Source organism: Strix aluco, chromosome 1, assembly GCF_031877795.1.
Source record: "Strix aluco isolate bStrAlu1 chromosome 1, bStrAlu1.hap1, whole genome shotgun sequence".
In the NCBI taxonomy this organism is placed as follows: domain Eukaryota; kingdom Metazoa; phylum Chordata; class Aves; order Strigiformes; family Strigidae; genus Strix; species Strix aluco.
This window is the reverse complement of record NC_133931.1, coordinates 46,722,679-46,739,141: the sequence shown is the minus strand read 5'-3', so window position 1 is coordinate 46,739,141 and position 16,463 is coordinate 46,722,679. Positions and strand designations below refer to the sequence as shown.

The window sequence follows — 16,463 nt, the reverse complement described above, 5'->3', positions numbered from 1 at the left end:
GAGCTTTGTCTGCTAAACCCACCTGCACTTGTAGATGGTGGCACTGCAGCAGGCTGCCCCAGGGAGGGGAAACGTTGGCTCACCTCTCCAAGCGCAACAAAACTGTAGACTTTGCAGCCCTGTACCAGCAAGGAGATGGTGAGCAGTGTAGTATATGGCCCTAGAAAATGTTGCGCTGAACAGAAGACTGTACAGTGTTTCTAACAAAACTATGCTCATGAGGTTTCTTTTGCTTATAATGAACCTTTTGGTTTCCTGTACTGCTACTGCAGAATATTTCCCAGGTTAGGAGAAGCTCCCCATTTATTCTTACATGTAGAAGGCAACAAGCAGCTTCATGGGAGAGTGGATGCAATGGTTCTCTGCGGTCTTACAGAATTCACTTCTGTAAGTAGCTCCAGTTGAAAATGGGAGTAATTTGCCATGCCCAGTGGAAAAAAAAGTCTCCCTTAATTGTTCTGGATCTGCTTCTCTACTCTGTAGCCCACTGGAATGTGCCAGTGAGGGAAGAAAAAGGCAAACAAGTTTTTAGTGAGGAAAATGAAAACCATTTCTTCAAAATAAAACATTTTGAAGGGGAATTTCTTTCCTGGAGAATCACTTCCAGAAAACAGACTTACTGAGTAATATTTACACTGTGAAAACAAGTTGCTGGGGGCATATGTGTAGACCAGTCATTGCTGATCTGTGATTGAGGACAGGAGCATGCTACCGCTCAGTCTAGTTTGATAGAGAGAAGGAAATGAGGCCCTGCCCACCATGAGTGACTTATTGATACAGTTGTTTAAGAAGTGAGCAAAGAATGGACATGGGTTTGGAGTAATTTTTGGTGCTAGGCTGGTTTGCCAGGCATGGCATTTTGGATGCCACATCTGTGATTCATTTAGCTTCAGTGAGGACCACCAGTTGATCCGCTTGCGAGTGCTTAGTCTCATCCTTATCATCTTTATCCTCTAAATTTTATCCAGTATATTCTAACCTATTCCTTCAAGGTTTTGAGCCATCCTTACCGAGTCATAGTACATTTGTATCCAAATATGCACATAAAAATTATGTGCCATAACATCCTTCAAATTTAATGCTTTTGAGGGATGAATAGAGTGTGAGTGATAATGGCCTAAATTGTTTAAATAACCGATGCAAAGCGTAGTACATAATGTCTGATTACTGACATTAAATCACTGCAGTCACAGCATCCTCAATGAGAAACAATCTCAGTTATTTATATAAGATACCAATTAGATTTTGACAGAAACATAACCAAGAGGGACAGCAGTCTTAGTCATGCATCAAACCGTGCTGCATTGCCATTTTCTGCTTTGTTTCAGTGAGACTGCTAGTAGAGAAATGGAATAGTTGTATTTTGGTAAAGACAAGAAGAACAAAGTGTTGCCATCATGAAGCTCCCGTGTGAAGCCAGTTGCCAGATGTAGGTGAGGCCTCTGCAGGAGGCTCAGCTGCTGCATCTCATATATATAGCCTGGGGTGGCATCTTCAGGCAAAGGTGTGAACTCCTTTTGTCCACACCCCAAAGTGGCTGGATGCAGTTTGCTCAAAACCCACACAACTGTGCTAGGATGACTCTGAGTTCAAGTTATTTTACCCTGCAGCTTAACAAGATTTGGTAACCTGAGTAGAGCATGTAAGCTAAGCATAATCAGGTAGCTTGTGATTTAGGGGAGTCCACAGCTAGCCAGCTCAACTGTTGTATCTACCTGCTAAATACCATGTGTACATACCCATACATGCCATCACATATTTTCAAGTGCTACTGGCAGCTAAAGATGAAAAGAGGAATGATTGTAGCTGGACCTTCATCTGCAAGAAAAACCTACATAAATATTTTGTGAGCATAATACATAAAATTATCTTAAGAGCTATATAGTAGCATTTCAAAACAAGTGGGTTTTTTAGATACTGAGTTAGACTAATTTATAGTAGCTAATGATCAGTCCAATATAGCCCAGTATACCTTTTTTTCTGTTTTAAGTGTAGCTAGTATTTATATTTTGAGGTTTATTTAATTAATTTGCACTGCTTATCTTTATTTTTCATCTGCAGTTACTTGATACCACACCTAGAAGTACAAGTTTTCCTTTCCATCCCTCACAGGCTAATAAGCTACTTGAGAGTTTTTTAGAATCCAGCACTCCAGGTCAAATTAAGAAACAAGAGAAAAACGTAATTCATTATTTATAGTAACTGTATGGGTAGAAAAAGTATCCTTTAGTCAGATGTTTTGGTTAATTTAATGATAAAGAGTGTTTTAGCACGTAAAACCAATACCTGATACTTAATTTAGTTCATCTTTAGTGTCTGATTCTAAGAAAGAACTTTTAACTGCAGATAGTTTTCCTTTTTGTTCATATAAGTTAGAGCCTTTACCTAGTTTTGAATATTAATTCCATATATTTCAGTCTTTTCAGGTGCAGAGGAAAATAAGACAAAATATAAATAGGTTATTTTTGTTCCATAGAAAGTTATTTTCTGATTTTTTTATGTTATACTGTGTGGTCCTGTGGTGAGTCATATTTCTGTACTATAAAAGTGCCATGCTATTCTATGGTATTTTTAAAAATGTTTGTTAAGAGGGTGTGCACAACTAACTAGCTAGGAAGGCTGGTCTAATCTTCCCTTGAAAGAGGAAAAGCATTCAGAGACCCACTGATTATAGAGGAAATGTATAGACACTTGGCTCCCTTGAACAGAGTTATTTTTTATGATTTTACCCATGTACCTGAGTGTCATTAACATTTTGATGGTAAAATCTTGGTAATTCTAAAGTAAATGGCAAATTAACAATAGCAGAGGGCTCAGATGATGTGTCTCAGTTTAAAGTGCCCTAAAACCAGGACAATTTTGAAAGTGTCACAGATAAACAATCCTCAGAATACTTTTGGTGGGTTGCTGTTAGGACACTGCTCTTATAGCCCCGAGTCTTAGAAACCTACCCTTTGATTTGTCAGTATTTTCCATAGTAAATTATTTATTAAGTTTTGTAGAATAAGAGCATGTCATGAAGACCACACTGATACTTCTACTGCAAAATTTCATAAGAGACTGACATTTCTGAGACTTTTCTAACCAGTGGTGACACAATTTTAAGACCATCAGAGGACATCCATATCACCTATGGCAGGGTGCCTACTGCAGAACAGACTGATTTGACACATCTAAAGCCTGAGAAATAGCAAAGATCCTCCAGTGTCTCTCCTTTGTTCACAGACTATTATATTTTTCATCCTTTGCCTGCAGGTTTGAGATCCTTTTTTTTATGTGTCTCCCTTAGACCGTAGAATATTACACAGATCAACTACAGCCTAAAAAAGAAGTCCTGTTGTACAGGCGATAATTTTGGATATTCACTCTACATCTGAATGATGATAATTCTGCCAGACCAATTATTGCTATTGTAAATAGCATATAATAATTATAAAGTCTTTATATCACTAATGGAGAAGCAGTGTTAAAAAGTGTTGTTTAACATTTTTAGAAAAGAAGGATCAGCAGCAGGATATTTGTATGCAGAATGTTCAGTTTCTTTCAAAAGGATGCCTGAATCATTCTCTTGAGGGTCCCAAATTCCGCACACATATCCCTAATATTTTAAAGCTTGTGTGTATTTCACTGTATCATTGTCCATGAAGTTGCTGAAGTAAAACAGAAGTGAATTATGGCAAATCAGAACTCTGAGACATAAAAGTCTTGTCAGTTGAGGCTAATGCTACTATGCCTACCTCTCTGTTTAATGATCATGTAGTATGGGTACATTCCAGAACTAAATTTATCTCAGACATTGAAATTTAATTTACAAAGCTTTGGGGCCAGTGATTTGTGGCATTCATAGACCAAATTTGATGCGCAGCTACATCTATTTTATGGCATCCACCTACACATAAATATATATCAAAGACATTAAATAGCAAGTAAGAATCAAAAAGCTGCGGTGGCTTGGTTCGTTCAGTATAAAATCATTGTCTCAGGGGTTAACTCACATCTCAGAACTGTGTTGCAGATTGTGTTATACCAACAAGTGGAACCATAATCCATTATTTTTCCAGGGTGGATAATGTGGTTGCACATCTCTATAAAAAAGAGAATTGATACTGAATGCTTTCTGTTTTCACAGCCATCTGTTAGGATGTGATGTTCTAGTCGTTATGGAAAAATTAAAAATTAATTACACTGTCATGAAAGGAACTCTTATTACCTGGTTTGCTTAATTTTTTGTGTCTGCAAGTGTTGCTTGTCCCTTTCTCTGGATGACTTATCAGGCCAGTAAGCATGAGTATGTAAGAAGCAGAACTGTATAAATTTAGCAAAATACCTTTAGCTCTTTTCAGAAAGTAAATCAGTTATCCCACAAGAATCTGAGTAACATAGAATTAAGCTATGTATATAACAAAATAAATTGAACACAATCAAAACCAAAAAATCAGTGTTCTTCTACCACCAGAAGTCTTATGTGTAGTCTGCAGCACAAGCTTAGCTTACACAGAACACCTTGTGTCTGACTTTTCACAGCTTTACTGTTTTTCTAAACTTCATGTTTGTGGTCTCACAGGTTATTGTCAGAATGAGAAAAAGATGATGTTTGCCTCTTTTCCCTTACCTCAGCAAGCCATAACAAAGTCACATGACTCCCAGCTTTAGTTTCATGATCAATGAATATCAACCACTCCTCGTCTTTCACACATGACTTCTAAATCGCAGTGGACTTAATCAAGTCAACCAAAAGATGCACACTGTAGTTCCCTGAGTATTTGGGGATATGAACTCACTGAGAAATTTTTGAGAAATATTTCCTTTTCCTTTTAAGGACGCAGATTCTTCAAAAATGGAACCTTTTGCACAAGTGTAATTTTCATCTGGAAGGCTTTTCAAGTTCAACGTATGATTTCTGGAAAAAATCAGAATAAGATTCCCATGCCCAAAATAAGCCTTATTTTGCACTCTTTTTTGAAACATGAAGCTCATTTGCCAGCAACCAGTTGCATGCCCTGAAGAGCCCATGGGTGGGGAGGTGTGTGCTTGTCTCCCTTCAGCCAAAACACCAGACAGTTGCCAAGGGATAAGAAAAGAGGTCAGACTTACCACTGTCTGGGGTAGTCTGCAGGCTGTCTTGTATTCCGCACAGCAAAGCATTCTTCTCACCTCTTCTAAGGGGCTTCATTTTTTTTCTCTTGTTATATACTAAAAGTAATGCAATATAGGATTCTAAAACCTGGGATTATCCAGGGTCAAGTATGTCCTCTTCAGATTTGATTTTTTGTCAGTTTATTAGTGTTCTTATTAGTTTGGTGATTCTCTGCAAACTTCTAAATGTTTAGAAATAGTGAAGGTTCTCACTATATTACCTGTTTCCCACTCATCTAACTAAATAATAGCCTCCATTTAAAATAAGGACAGCTGGTAAGGGATCAACCTGAGAGAAATACTTGCCTTTGATATTCTTAGGGGAAAAAAAAAAAGTTATAAGATGCAGTATTTTAAAGGAATTCAGCATATTTGCTGTTTAGTTCATATACTTTCTGAGTAATTTTCATGGAGATTCTGCACATGTGACCAAAACTTTTCATAGTTGGTGCTGCATCCTAGCAGCAGGAGTTGCCTCTAAGTTAAAGTGAGTCCAAGTCTGGGATCAGTGGTGCTACATAAGTAAGTTGCAATATTTTAAAGGAATTCAGCGTATTTGCTGTTTAGTTCTAACTCTGATCACCATTATATGATTCTCTGAAATCTTACTCCCAAATATCAAGAAAACAAGAATGAAAGAGAAAGTCTGATTATAAATTCCTAGATCAGTGGTTCCAGACTGTGGTCCATGAGGCCTTTGGTAACTGGCCTGCAAAACTGTCCTAGGTTATTGTTTTCTGTTGCAAATCTGACAAAGCTTCTAAAGTTTTTTTCAAAAACACAGAGGTTCCTGCTAATCCACTGTCCAAAAAATAATCACTCTTCTAGGTGATATGACTACGCTGAGAAGTAAAAACAGATGCTGACTGGTGGTCCTAACCACCTCTCACCCCTCTTTGGACAGAGTAGTCTATGAGTTGCATCTTGCATGGCCTTGGCCAGGCGTCTGCAGACTGCTGCTGTTTTCCCCCTAAGGGAAGGTGCTGCCTGACCCCTAGAGCTGATCATTCCAGGGAAATTACCCTTCCACTTCTCCCCTTTGCTCAGTTAACATCTGCCGTTGTTAGTTTGGCAACAATTTGCTTCTAAATTCTGCAGTGAGGGGGCGTGAGTGGACAGTGTGACAGAGCAATGGTCATTTTTCTCATGTATTAACGTGTCTTCCCTCCTTCCCCTCCAACCCTGAGCAGCGTGCTTGACAGTGCAAGTCGCCTGGATGAAGAACATAAGCTGATCGCCAGGTATGCAGCAAGGCTGGCAGCAGAAACTTCTTCATCAGTAAGTGTTTTAATTAAAGGAAGGTACTTTCCTTCTGTTGTGTTCCAGGGGCTTGGCAAGATCAGGGAAATTACATCTGACAGTCTTAATGATTAATGGATTATTTTTCCCTATCCTTTTCGTCAGACACTGTTATGCTTTAGTAATAACACTTTTATGCAGTCCATTTAAACTGAAGAGTACACATACTAATGCATATAATCTATATACTAATGCAATGGTATTTAAACAATTACAGCAAAAGGAATCTTGACATCTTGAACTCAGGAATGACTAGAAAATATTGTCTGGACTAGCTTTGGTTAAAGGTTAATGATTTACTGCAGTGGAAAAATGGGGTGGTGAATCCATTTTACTCTCTAGTTCAAATATCACGGCTACTGGGGCCCTAAGTGCTGAGGATTTTAAAGAATGATCTTCAGCAGGATGACTGTAATGACCCCTTGCATTAGCCCCAGCTCCCATTTTCATTTCAGAGCAATGATTATTCTGCTCTATGTATCCCAAGATAGAAGGTGATGACAGGCTAAAACCTCACTAACTATATTCAGGAATAAGACAGAATGAAGCGGGAACCTAATCGAAGTATATAAAATCTTAAATGGCACAAATAAGGTCAGCCTAGTTACTTTTTTTCCATCTCAGCACATTTGATAGAACAAGGGACCATAAATGATGGTTAAGTGAAAACCATCTGTCATGGAAGATTTCACACTACCTGCAGCTGCAGGGGCAGAGAGGGTGCTCCTGGTCTGCCAGCCCAGTCCAAATCAATCCCTTCCAGAGGCGTGACACCCAGTGTTTCAAATGTAAGGCAACCTGTAGGTGGTGGTCCTGTTTCTGAAGGATGGTAATTCTTTATGGGAACAAGATTTCCCATTAGTAATGTCTCTGGGTAGAAACTGATAGAAATCAGTTGTTTATAGCACGTGTCCGTGATACGGGGGGAAACTTAGGAAACATTCAACTTTTAAATAGAGCTGTTTTGAAGGAAAATACTGAATTTCTCATTGCCATCCATATGTGTTCTTTGAACAAGAGACAGAAGGTTCTGTATACAGAAACCTCTCCGAGCACAAGAGTGGCACCACATTAGGAATACAGTGGAAATTTTTAAAGCTTTGCTGATGATCATTCTGTTTTGTAAGATTAATAACACTGGGCATCCAGGATAAAGATCCCGGTTCCCCCTGAATCAGTTGTGACATCCACCGGCGTGTATCAGTTCTTCTTCTTTATGCACTGCTCTGCTTCCCTATGGTTGGAGCGTTAATGGGAAAATGTACTGGTAGCAGAAAAAATCATAAATGGTTACAAGCTTAATGTACTGTCCTTTCCCCACAGACAGTGCTGACAAAGGTTAGCACCGAGATGTATCTTCATCCTTTTTGAGGGTCCACCTCCTGGAGGAGGAGGTGCCTGGCATCACATAAAATTGGGCTCCAGAGTTACATTTCACAGGGCTTTTATGGTGAGAAACACTCAGATCACAGCAGTAACTCAGCAGAGTATTTTTTAATGTTTGATTCTTTCAGGTTGGAGTTAGAAATAAATGGATATCTTTGATAGCTGTGAAACTTTAAATGTCTTGCTCTGCGTTGTCATTGATACAATACTGAAATACAGGAGTGTGAACAAGGAAAACAATATTTGGTTATTGCTGATGAACATGAAAAAAGAGCATAGTCCAATGAAGCTGTAGTGAGCACTGCCTAGTTTGGTAAGAAATAGTTTAATTCCCACTTCATTTTATTGGGGAAAAAAGGGTTCTGCTGTACCAGAAGGACTGGGGAAAGAGTTTTTCTGAAGTATCATCAGAGTGTATAGGAAAACGTGGCCAAATGGGCCTCACAGCCAGACTAAAAGCTCAGTACAGCTTTCAAACTAAAAGTAAAACTGTACTTCCAAGAAAACAAAGCATCACTGCACTGGAGACACATCCCCTTCTTTTTGGAGAGAGACACAGGTTTTTGCTTCAGTGTATGTAGTTGTCTGTAGTACCAAAATTAAGAGCCATATTACAGCAACTGCCTGCAGCAGTGCCATTGCCTTTTACGATTGGTTCAGAGGAAGCTCCTAGAAGAAGCAATGAATGACAGGATGGTAAACACTGAGTCTTATTTACTCTAGCACTTACCCTGCTTTTACTAGAAATGGAGCCATATTGGTATGAGCACAACATGGATGCTCTTTTTTTAGTGTAGGCAAGCCTGATACTGCATTTTCTGAAAGGAGATTTCACAGAACAGATCTGTGTTGATCTCATGGGTGCATGCTGGCTATTCCTCCTTCAATGCAGCCTTCTCATTTTCACAACAGCAGCAGGGTCAGCAGAGAGGGGCATCAGATATCTCCTTCACCATTGATGCAAACAAGCAACAAAGGCAGCTGATTGCAGAGCTTGAAAATAAAAACCGGTAAGCATCCACAAAGTACCTGGTTTTGTTTAGTCCCAGATATTGTGTATGTTTGTTTGTTTCTTAACATTTTTTACCACCTGTTTCTGTGTAATGTGCTTATACATGCACATACAGCTCCCCCAACATAAAGCACAGGGCACAAAAAGGTCCACAGAATATGACAAAGGCTTTGAAATGCATAGCCACCCTGTGTTTTAATGAGTTACTGTTCGATGACATGTTATAATCATTGATACTTTACTGTTTGCATCTGCTGTTTGTTAAGAGCTAAAAAAAAAAAGCCTGTCTTGTTTCAAACCTGGATTAACTGTGAGTTGGATCCTCTGTAGCACTATAACATGAAATGATAAAAAGATCAGTCACACTGGTGATGTTATGCTCCCCTGCTTTTATTTGTGAAAAAGATGATTAAAGCTCTCCAGAACACAGTCTGCCTGGGAAAGGTTTGCAGAAAGGTTAGCAGCAAGTTAGGCTGCTTATCAAATGAGGCACTAGGTACGGATGTGACTGAGACTGAGAGAGAGTATCCAGGAGAAATAGGCCAGCCAGCCCCAAAAAAGGAGTGATGCCTGTTTGTTAGCAGCAAAGCATCTGGCCCTGGGTATCAGACTGCTTGATGCCATGAAATGTATGGCATCAGAGCTCTGCTTTTACTGCCGGACTGTAAAATAGAGGCCAGCCCAGACCAGATGGTTTCCTGTTCCAAACTCTGCACTGCCTTCTGTCACCATGTAATGAGCCACCAGCTCCAGTCTCGATTTGTCTTTCGTAGTTTGAGGCTGCCTTCTGACCGTCTGCTATCCAGCACGTTGTGAAGAAGAGACAAAATGCACAAAGGTTTCAACCTTCTGCTGCGAAGCTTTGTATTAGCCTTTCGACAGCACTCCAGGGCTGGCAAGCCAGTCGTAACAAGTCCTATTAAAGTGCTTCTCCATGAATTGTTGACCACTCTCACATCTCTACTTATACTAAAAGTATTTTTTAAGTGCTGAGTATTTTCTCTGATACTCAAGAAGGGCCACATAGATATGTTACTTTAATTTTTGTTAAGTTCATGTGGTGCTTGAAATGTTCATGGGGAAGAATTAGAAGGGAACAATTTAATTAAGCATAGAACTATTTCATGTCTACCCCTGATTTTTGGTGGTCTTGAAGAAATATTTCTCTTTATGGTGCAATTCTAAAAGTTTATTTCAAAAATATCCAGAGCCCTCTCCCATTGCTGAGGGCTTCTTTTGTTGTTTGGAGCCCAGTCATTATATCTACACTGATGAAGAGCTACCTACGATCATACTTTTTCTCCTCTTGCAATGTCCAGTGGGCCGGTTTTGTGGAAAATTACTGACTTGTAGTCTTCTGCTTATTTTCATCCCCAAGAGAAATCCTACAGGAGATCCAGAGACTGCGACTTGAACATGAGCAAGCGTCTCAGCCCACACCAGAGAAGGCACAACAAAATCCCACTCTCCTTGCAGAGCTCCGGCTCCTGAGGTAGGTCCACAGCAGTAAAACCTCCAGCCATGACTGAGGCCAGCCAGTCATTCTCAATAAGAGAAGAAATAAGAGATAAGCCTGGGTTATGGTTTTGGGGCTTTTTTATGTAAATAACACAATGTGTATTTTTTCTTCACTTTTGGTGCAGGCTGTAGTCCTAGAAGTAATTAAGCTTATGCTTTAAACAGCATGCATGAGGAATCTCACATATTACTCATCTACATTAAATTAAGCATGTGCATTAGTGTTTGCAGAGTTAGGCCCTTAGGTCATTTGGAATAGGTCCCCACAGCCCTGTCCAAATGCCATTAATTATATGGGGAAAAGTGTCGTTCGGTCAGAACAAATGCTTCTACAAAGACTTCTCATTTATGCTAACGTAAATACAGAGCTACATGAAAATACAGCCAGAATTAGACATTAATTTTTGGAAATGTCCCCCACGTGTTGAACTCTTAAGGAGAGGTCAGTTCTCTTCTCAGCGCAAAACCAGGCTGCAGAGTGATCCTCCTTCTCACGTGGAAAGTGAGGAGTAACGTCATCTGCAGCAGCTGAAGATTTAGAGGATCATTTCTTCAATTATCCCACCAAGCTAAAAACATTGATATGGATGTGTCTGCATGTTAATAAGGGTACTCTACATGGATTTCTAATTGCCATGTATATCACGTTGAAGAAGTACAATTGTCATTGGCCCAGATCCGTAGGCTCCCAGCAAGTCCTGAAGTTCATGTTATGAGAGCCAGACAGAGAATCCAATAAGAACTATTCAAAACACTTCATGTGAATAAAGAATAGACTGTAAACACTTTCTTTCTAGTGAAACAATGCTAGATTAAACTTTATCCCCTGCATAGAGCAGTTCTCTCATGAGAAGACTAAAGAACATTTTTGGCCGCTTAGCCGCTCCTCCCACAAGTAATGTTTTAGTGGTCTGATTTATAACCAAAGGAAATTACTGTAAGAAATTGTGCTCATTTTTTTCTTTACAAATACTGTATAGTTTTATTATTGAGTTTTCCACACTAAAATATTTTCCTGCTTCATAAATAGCGACATTTGCTTTCCAATCTGAAGACAAATTAGCTTCTTCATTTCTATGAGCAATTTTAGTATGTAATTACTTCTAGATATCTACAGGCAAGTGATGTTCTGTGAGACATACAAAACTGACTGTGATGAAAATGTGTACCCTGCATAATATATACCAATAATGTAGCTCCTGTCCATCAAGCCTGACGTCTTTTTAAGCAGGTTTAGGAGATTAGATTTCTATGTAGTTGACAAATAAAATTCATTATCCTTTAAAAAAAAAATCAAATGATTGTGCAGTGTTAGCGGACTGACTATTTAATTTTTCCCTCTTTTCAATTTTGCTACACATATTAAAACCATAATATCCTTATTTGAATTTCCTGACACAGGATGTCCCTAGGGCAGTGATACTGAGTTCCTCAATTATGGTATCTTTTCTGATTTAATATGCAGTGTCAGAGTCAGAAAATAACTTTTAATCTGTGAGTGTATACTGCTTTGCATACCTTCTAAAATGTTCACCATTAGAAAGGCAGAAGTTTGGCTTTTGATATACTGTGGAATTTGGATGCCACCTCAAATTCCTAGACATGTAAGATGTCACAAGGCTGTTCTTATCACATGTAAAACAGAAGAACTCAGAACAGCAGCACTGATGTACATCTGTTACCCCATAGATTTTTGGGGCTTGAAGCAATTAGGGCAGTAGGGCAATTTAGTTCATATAATTTTAAGAAATGCTGGAATCTGTAAATTATGTTGTGGGTACCTGTCTCAGCATCTTTCACTAGCTGCTGTAGTGTTGCAGGCTCACTGAAACGAGGTTCTGAACACAGCAGTCCTTCACATTACCAGTGCTGTCTTGGAGACAGCTTGGAAAGCCCATTACTTCCAAGAACTTGCTCTGGAGTACAGCTGGAGAAAAAAGTCAGAGGAGCAGTCTGTACATTGCACGCTGCTTAGATACTCTCTCCCTGTAAAATGAATCTAAAACCCAGCAGAGGTCTGTGCTAGGACCTGCCACTTTGAATTACATGGACAGGGTATGTTACTTTTATTAGCAGTTTCTTAAACTCAGTTGCCTTTGTACAGTTCATAGCATTTCCAACCATTACATACATGCCTGGAAAATAGCAGAAAATAGATTAATCCTCCAGAAACATAAATACAAGCTGGCAGTGTTATTATATGATGCTGTTATATAGGTGAGAGATAGCACACATGAGCAATCCTGTAGAAATCAATGTTGCTTATATCGGTAACTGCTTACTTATAGAGAAGGCTCAAAATCAGGGTTTCATATTTCCCTAAATATAGGAAATTTAACCTTGTTGATTCTTTCAATTTAGGATTAAATTGTCATGTTTTAGAGGTAGTACAAGGCTAACATAGTGGTTTTATGTTATTTGCAACACAGTAGTGTATAAAATATACCTAATATGTGTATTTTCCAATAGTAATGTTGTTAATTACATCATAGCTTCCAGGAGGAAGCTATTTTGTATTTATGTGGGGACCTCTCACAATTTAGTGATTGAACATGTGCAAGTGCTAAACCCCTGTCCTGTGCAGTGGAGCTGTGCAGAGTCAAAGCTGTTCCCATTTCTGTGGGCACAAACGGGCTGTCACACTTGGAGTGGCTAAGTATTCACAGTCACAGGACCAGCACTGGACTCCGAGTCCAAAGAGCTATTTTCAAGCAATTATATCTCAGCTGTGTGATAGTCTTACTCTTGCTTTCAGAAAAAAAAAAAAGAAAAAAAAAAAAAAAAGAAAAACAGATCGCTGTAGTTTTCTGACTGAATTTCTGAACTCTTAGCTTCTCTTACAACCCACTCCGTTCCGTGCCCCTGCTGTAATTTCCTGTCCTTCAGGGCATGGCTTTATTTTCTCCTGACAGCTAGTGAGATTATTGACTAGAGACATCCAAAGACAAAAATTGCCAGGCATTCCTACAAGGGAATATAACAGAAATTTGTTTGAACCTCATTTGTTCTGTGGAAAAGGGTCTATGTCAGTGTCTGTCTTTTCCCTAATCACTATATTCAGTCCCATGAATATTCTCAGTATGAGGGAACTCCCTAGCTTTCATGTAGCCCCGTTCCTAAGCACTATGCTGAACTAATACAGCATGTTTGCTTTCCTGCAGTCTATAGGCATATACCTCATAGGCTGGGAAAACGATGCAGTTAAAAGCTGCTGATGCTGTGAGGGGTAAGCTCTGATCGGATCTGCTTGTTTCTCAGACAGCGGAAGGATGAGCTGGAACAGAGGATGTCTGCTCTCCAGGAAAGCCGGAGGGAGCTTATGGTTCAGTTAGAAGGCCTCATGAAACTGCTGAAGGTAAGGAACTTCACCTGATATTACCAAGGAGAACAGGCAGAGTGAAGCAAGAGAGGAAAGGGAGAAGACATGACCACAGAATTCTGCAGAACGTGACTATTTCCACCCATAAAATATGGCTTGCTTTCCTTCCCTTTCTATTTTTTGCCTTGGTCTTTCAATATAGGCGTTTCAAATGATGCTCAGATGATGATGTTCCTGTAGTAACACTGCATCATCATTGTCACCTACTGCTAAGTGGATGGAACATCAGAGACAGACTCTGAATTATTGAAGAATTAATACAGTCCTTTAAATAATACTGCAGCATGATGCAATACAATCCTGTTTTGTTCTTTTGTAGAAGGATTTGGCCACATCTCTGGATATCAGGCTGGCAGTCTCTGGATTGGCCATTCAGCAATGTCCAGACACAAAATATGTTGTGCTCCAGTTTCAGGTGTTTTTAGAGTTTTCTATGCTGAGGACATCAAATGCAAAAGAAAAAAAAAAAAAAAGAAACAAACTGACACGTTGAACAAGTTAACTAATAACTCTGAGAAAAACAACTCAGCACTGTACACTATCACGTACTCCAGCTAACAGTACAGAACTGCTTTTGCTAGTTCCTTTAACTTTGCCTATTCAGTTGGTAGTTCTGTCAGACATGCCACTTGACAACCACATCTAACACTGATCTTAGAGATGCTTCCCAACAACACTTGGTCATTTTCATAAATACAGAAACAAACCCTTGTTAAATGGATGAAACATGCCTTGACAAAGGATCTCAGTTAAAAATGAAGATATCAAAAAGCATATGCATTTTTAAGACAGACTAGGGTAAAATGGCAAATGTGTCTTTATTTGCAGAGTCCAGCCCTATTTTACCTGATGTGCCTCAGGACAGATGATGCCAGAAGTTCACATTGGAAAAAAGTGCTCTGAATAGCATAAGAGTGTTTTGTTGTTGGCCATGCCACATAAAATCAGTGCATGGAAATTCAGTGGAACTTGGGTCAAATATGGCTCTGATAAAAGCAGAATTTCACTGAAATCCATTTAGCAACAATGTATTTGCATCAAAGGATGAGTTTGACTCCTTATGTCATTTGCTTCTCTTCAGGCACAGGCTTCTGCAGCCACAGGTATTGTTGGCACCCGAGCACCAGAGCCAGCAGATTTTTGGGAGCTGGAAGTAGACAGGATACTTTTCGCTCTACCTATGAAACGCTACAGTGCTACAACTAGCAGTCAGGGCTGCCTGCTGTAAATTGCACTGCCTGGACAAAGAGGGTTTGGGGTAGGAAATGGTAGTAGCTTTCTGCACACTTTACACTGTTCTGGTGTTTCAGAGTGTGCAGAGGTGGGACCATAACCTGGTCACGTACCTTCACCTATCTCAACTGTACCTTTAACCCTGTACTCCAAATTTGGCTTTGTTTTCTGTTCTTCACATATATCCTGGCTAATCGTATGTGCTGATCCTCTTTTTCTTTAGGAAGAAGAATTGAAACAGGTAGTAAGTTACCTCATTTTTGAAGGCCTCACTAACTCCTAAATGTGATTGTGTTCCTGTGATTTATTTTACTTCCTTTGCTTGAAATGTGTGCGTGTTCTTTTGACCAAAATTAATATTTTGCAGTTCTTTCACACATTATTTTCAAGTATCTTGGAGCAATTTTCACAACTAAACATCACAGCCCTCTAGAAAGTGAGTCATGGCTACAAGGAGTCTTGATCGTTTTCTCACTCCTCTAAATAAGAACATGCAAGATATGGAAACCACCACCCAAATGTAGTGAAACCAACCTAGAATATGAATTGAAGAACACTTCTACCGTAGATAACATTTTGAAAATGTAATGAGAATTTTGGAACTTTATGAAAAACATAGCTGAGTTTAAGTTAGACCAGGGCAATAAGTTTGAAATCCCACTTTATCCAGAAAAAGTCAGGGCATTGTGTGCACATCTTTTAAAGTAGGCACTGATGCTAACAGTCCTGTGAGTCTTCAGGAAAATAATGAAGTTTCTAAATATCTTCTGCAACCTAGATGAAAAGGGGCAAGTATTTGTATTTTTAATGGTAAATTTTAGAAGATTTAATTGTTTTGGAGCTTTTTAGTATTGAAATGGATCTTGGACAGATATTAGGCTTAAAAAAAAAGCACTTTTCAAACAGCAGTCTGATTTATGAGTCTGATAAAAATGTTTCCTTTTAACAAAACACGCTTCCTCTTGCTTTCATCGGCAGAAGTACAGTCACAAGTCTGTTGTGGTCTGTCTGTGGTAGAGCATGCAGAGTTTGTAGGTAATGCTCACCTTCATAAAACTAATATTTCGGCTAATTTTTGTAGAGCATCAATCTGTTACACACAAAAAAATAAATCTGACCAAACATCACCTCCATGTAAGGGCTGTCTTTTTTGATTCTGCAGTATTAAAAGCTCTTCCATTCACAAAAGAGAAGTTTCCAACATGGCAAGAGTTTCCCTATCATATAAAATGTTCACTGGACAGTATAAGTGAAAGCACATTTTGAGTCTGTTATGAGGTTGAGATATCTCTCAGGCTGAGATATGAGTTATGAGGGTTTTTTCTTCTAATAGTAATAGCCTGGCTGAATACCAGATGATGATGCTAAGGAATTACTCTCACAATTTCCATTAAATGATCCCCATTACACTATGCCATTTCATGATCTGTTGAGAGAAACAGGATTAAATTACTTCCTGGAGGAATTCAGTTGGAATGAGCAGCCTGGCAATTCATCTAA

At 39.1% G+C, this 16,463-nt stretch overlaps 1 protein-coding gene across 16 annotated transcripts in view; it reads left to right on the top strand.

Moving 5' to 3' along the window:
• The window catches only part of DTNA (dystrobrevin alpha), a 189,826-nt gene that overhangs the window by 152,457 nt on the left and 20,906 nt on the right, over nucleotides 1-16,463 (top strand). For 7 of the 16 annotated variants that reach the window (XM_074819830.1, XM_074819890.1, XM_074819918.1 and 4 more), the window contains 5 exons: nucleotides 6,327-6,414; nucleotides 8,734-8,831; nucleotides 10,212-10,325; nucleotides 13,610-13,706; nucleotides 15,187-15,207. In XM_074819830.1, coding sequence (XP_074675931.1) covers nucleotides 6,327-6,414; nucleotides 8,734-8,831; nucleotides 10,212-10,325; nucleotides 13,610-13,706; nucleotides 15,187-15,207 — 418 coding nt within the window. Of the gene's footprint in view, nucleotides 1-6,326; nucleotides 6,415-7,949; nucleotides 8,068-8,733; nucleotides 8,832-10,211; nucleotides 10,326-13,609; nucleotides 13,707-15,186; nucleotides 15,208-16,463 lie in introns of those variants that run through there. The other 9 variants (XM_074819847.1, XM_074819926.1, XM_074819964.1 and 6 more) reach the window with 5 other exon arrangements.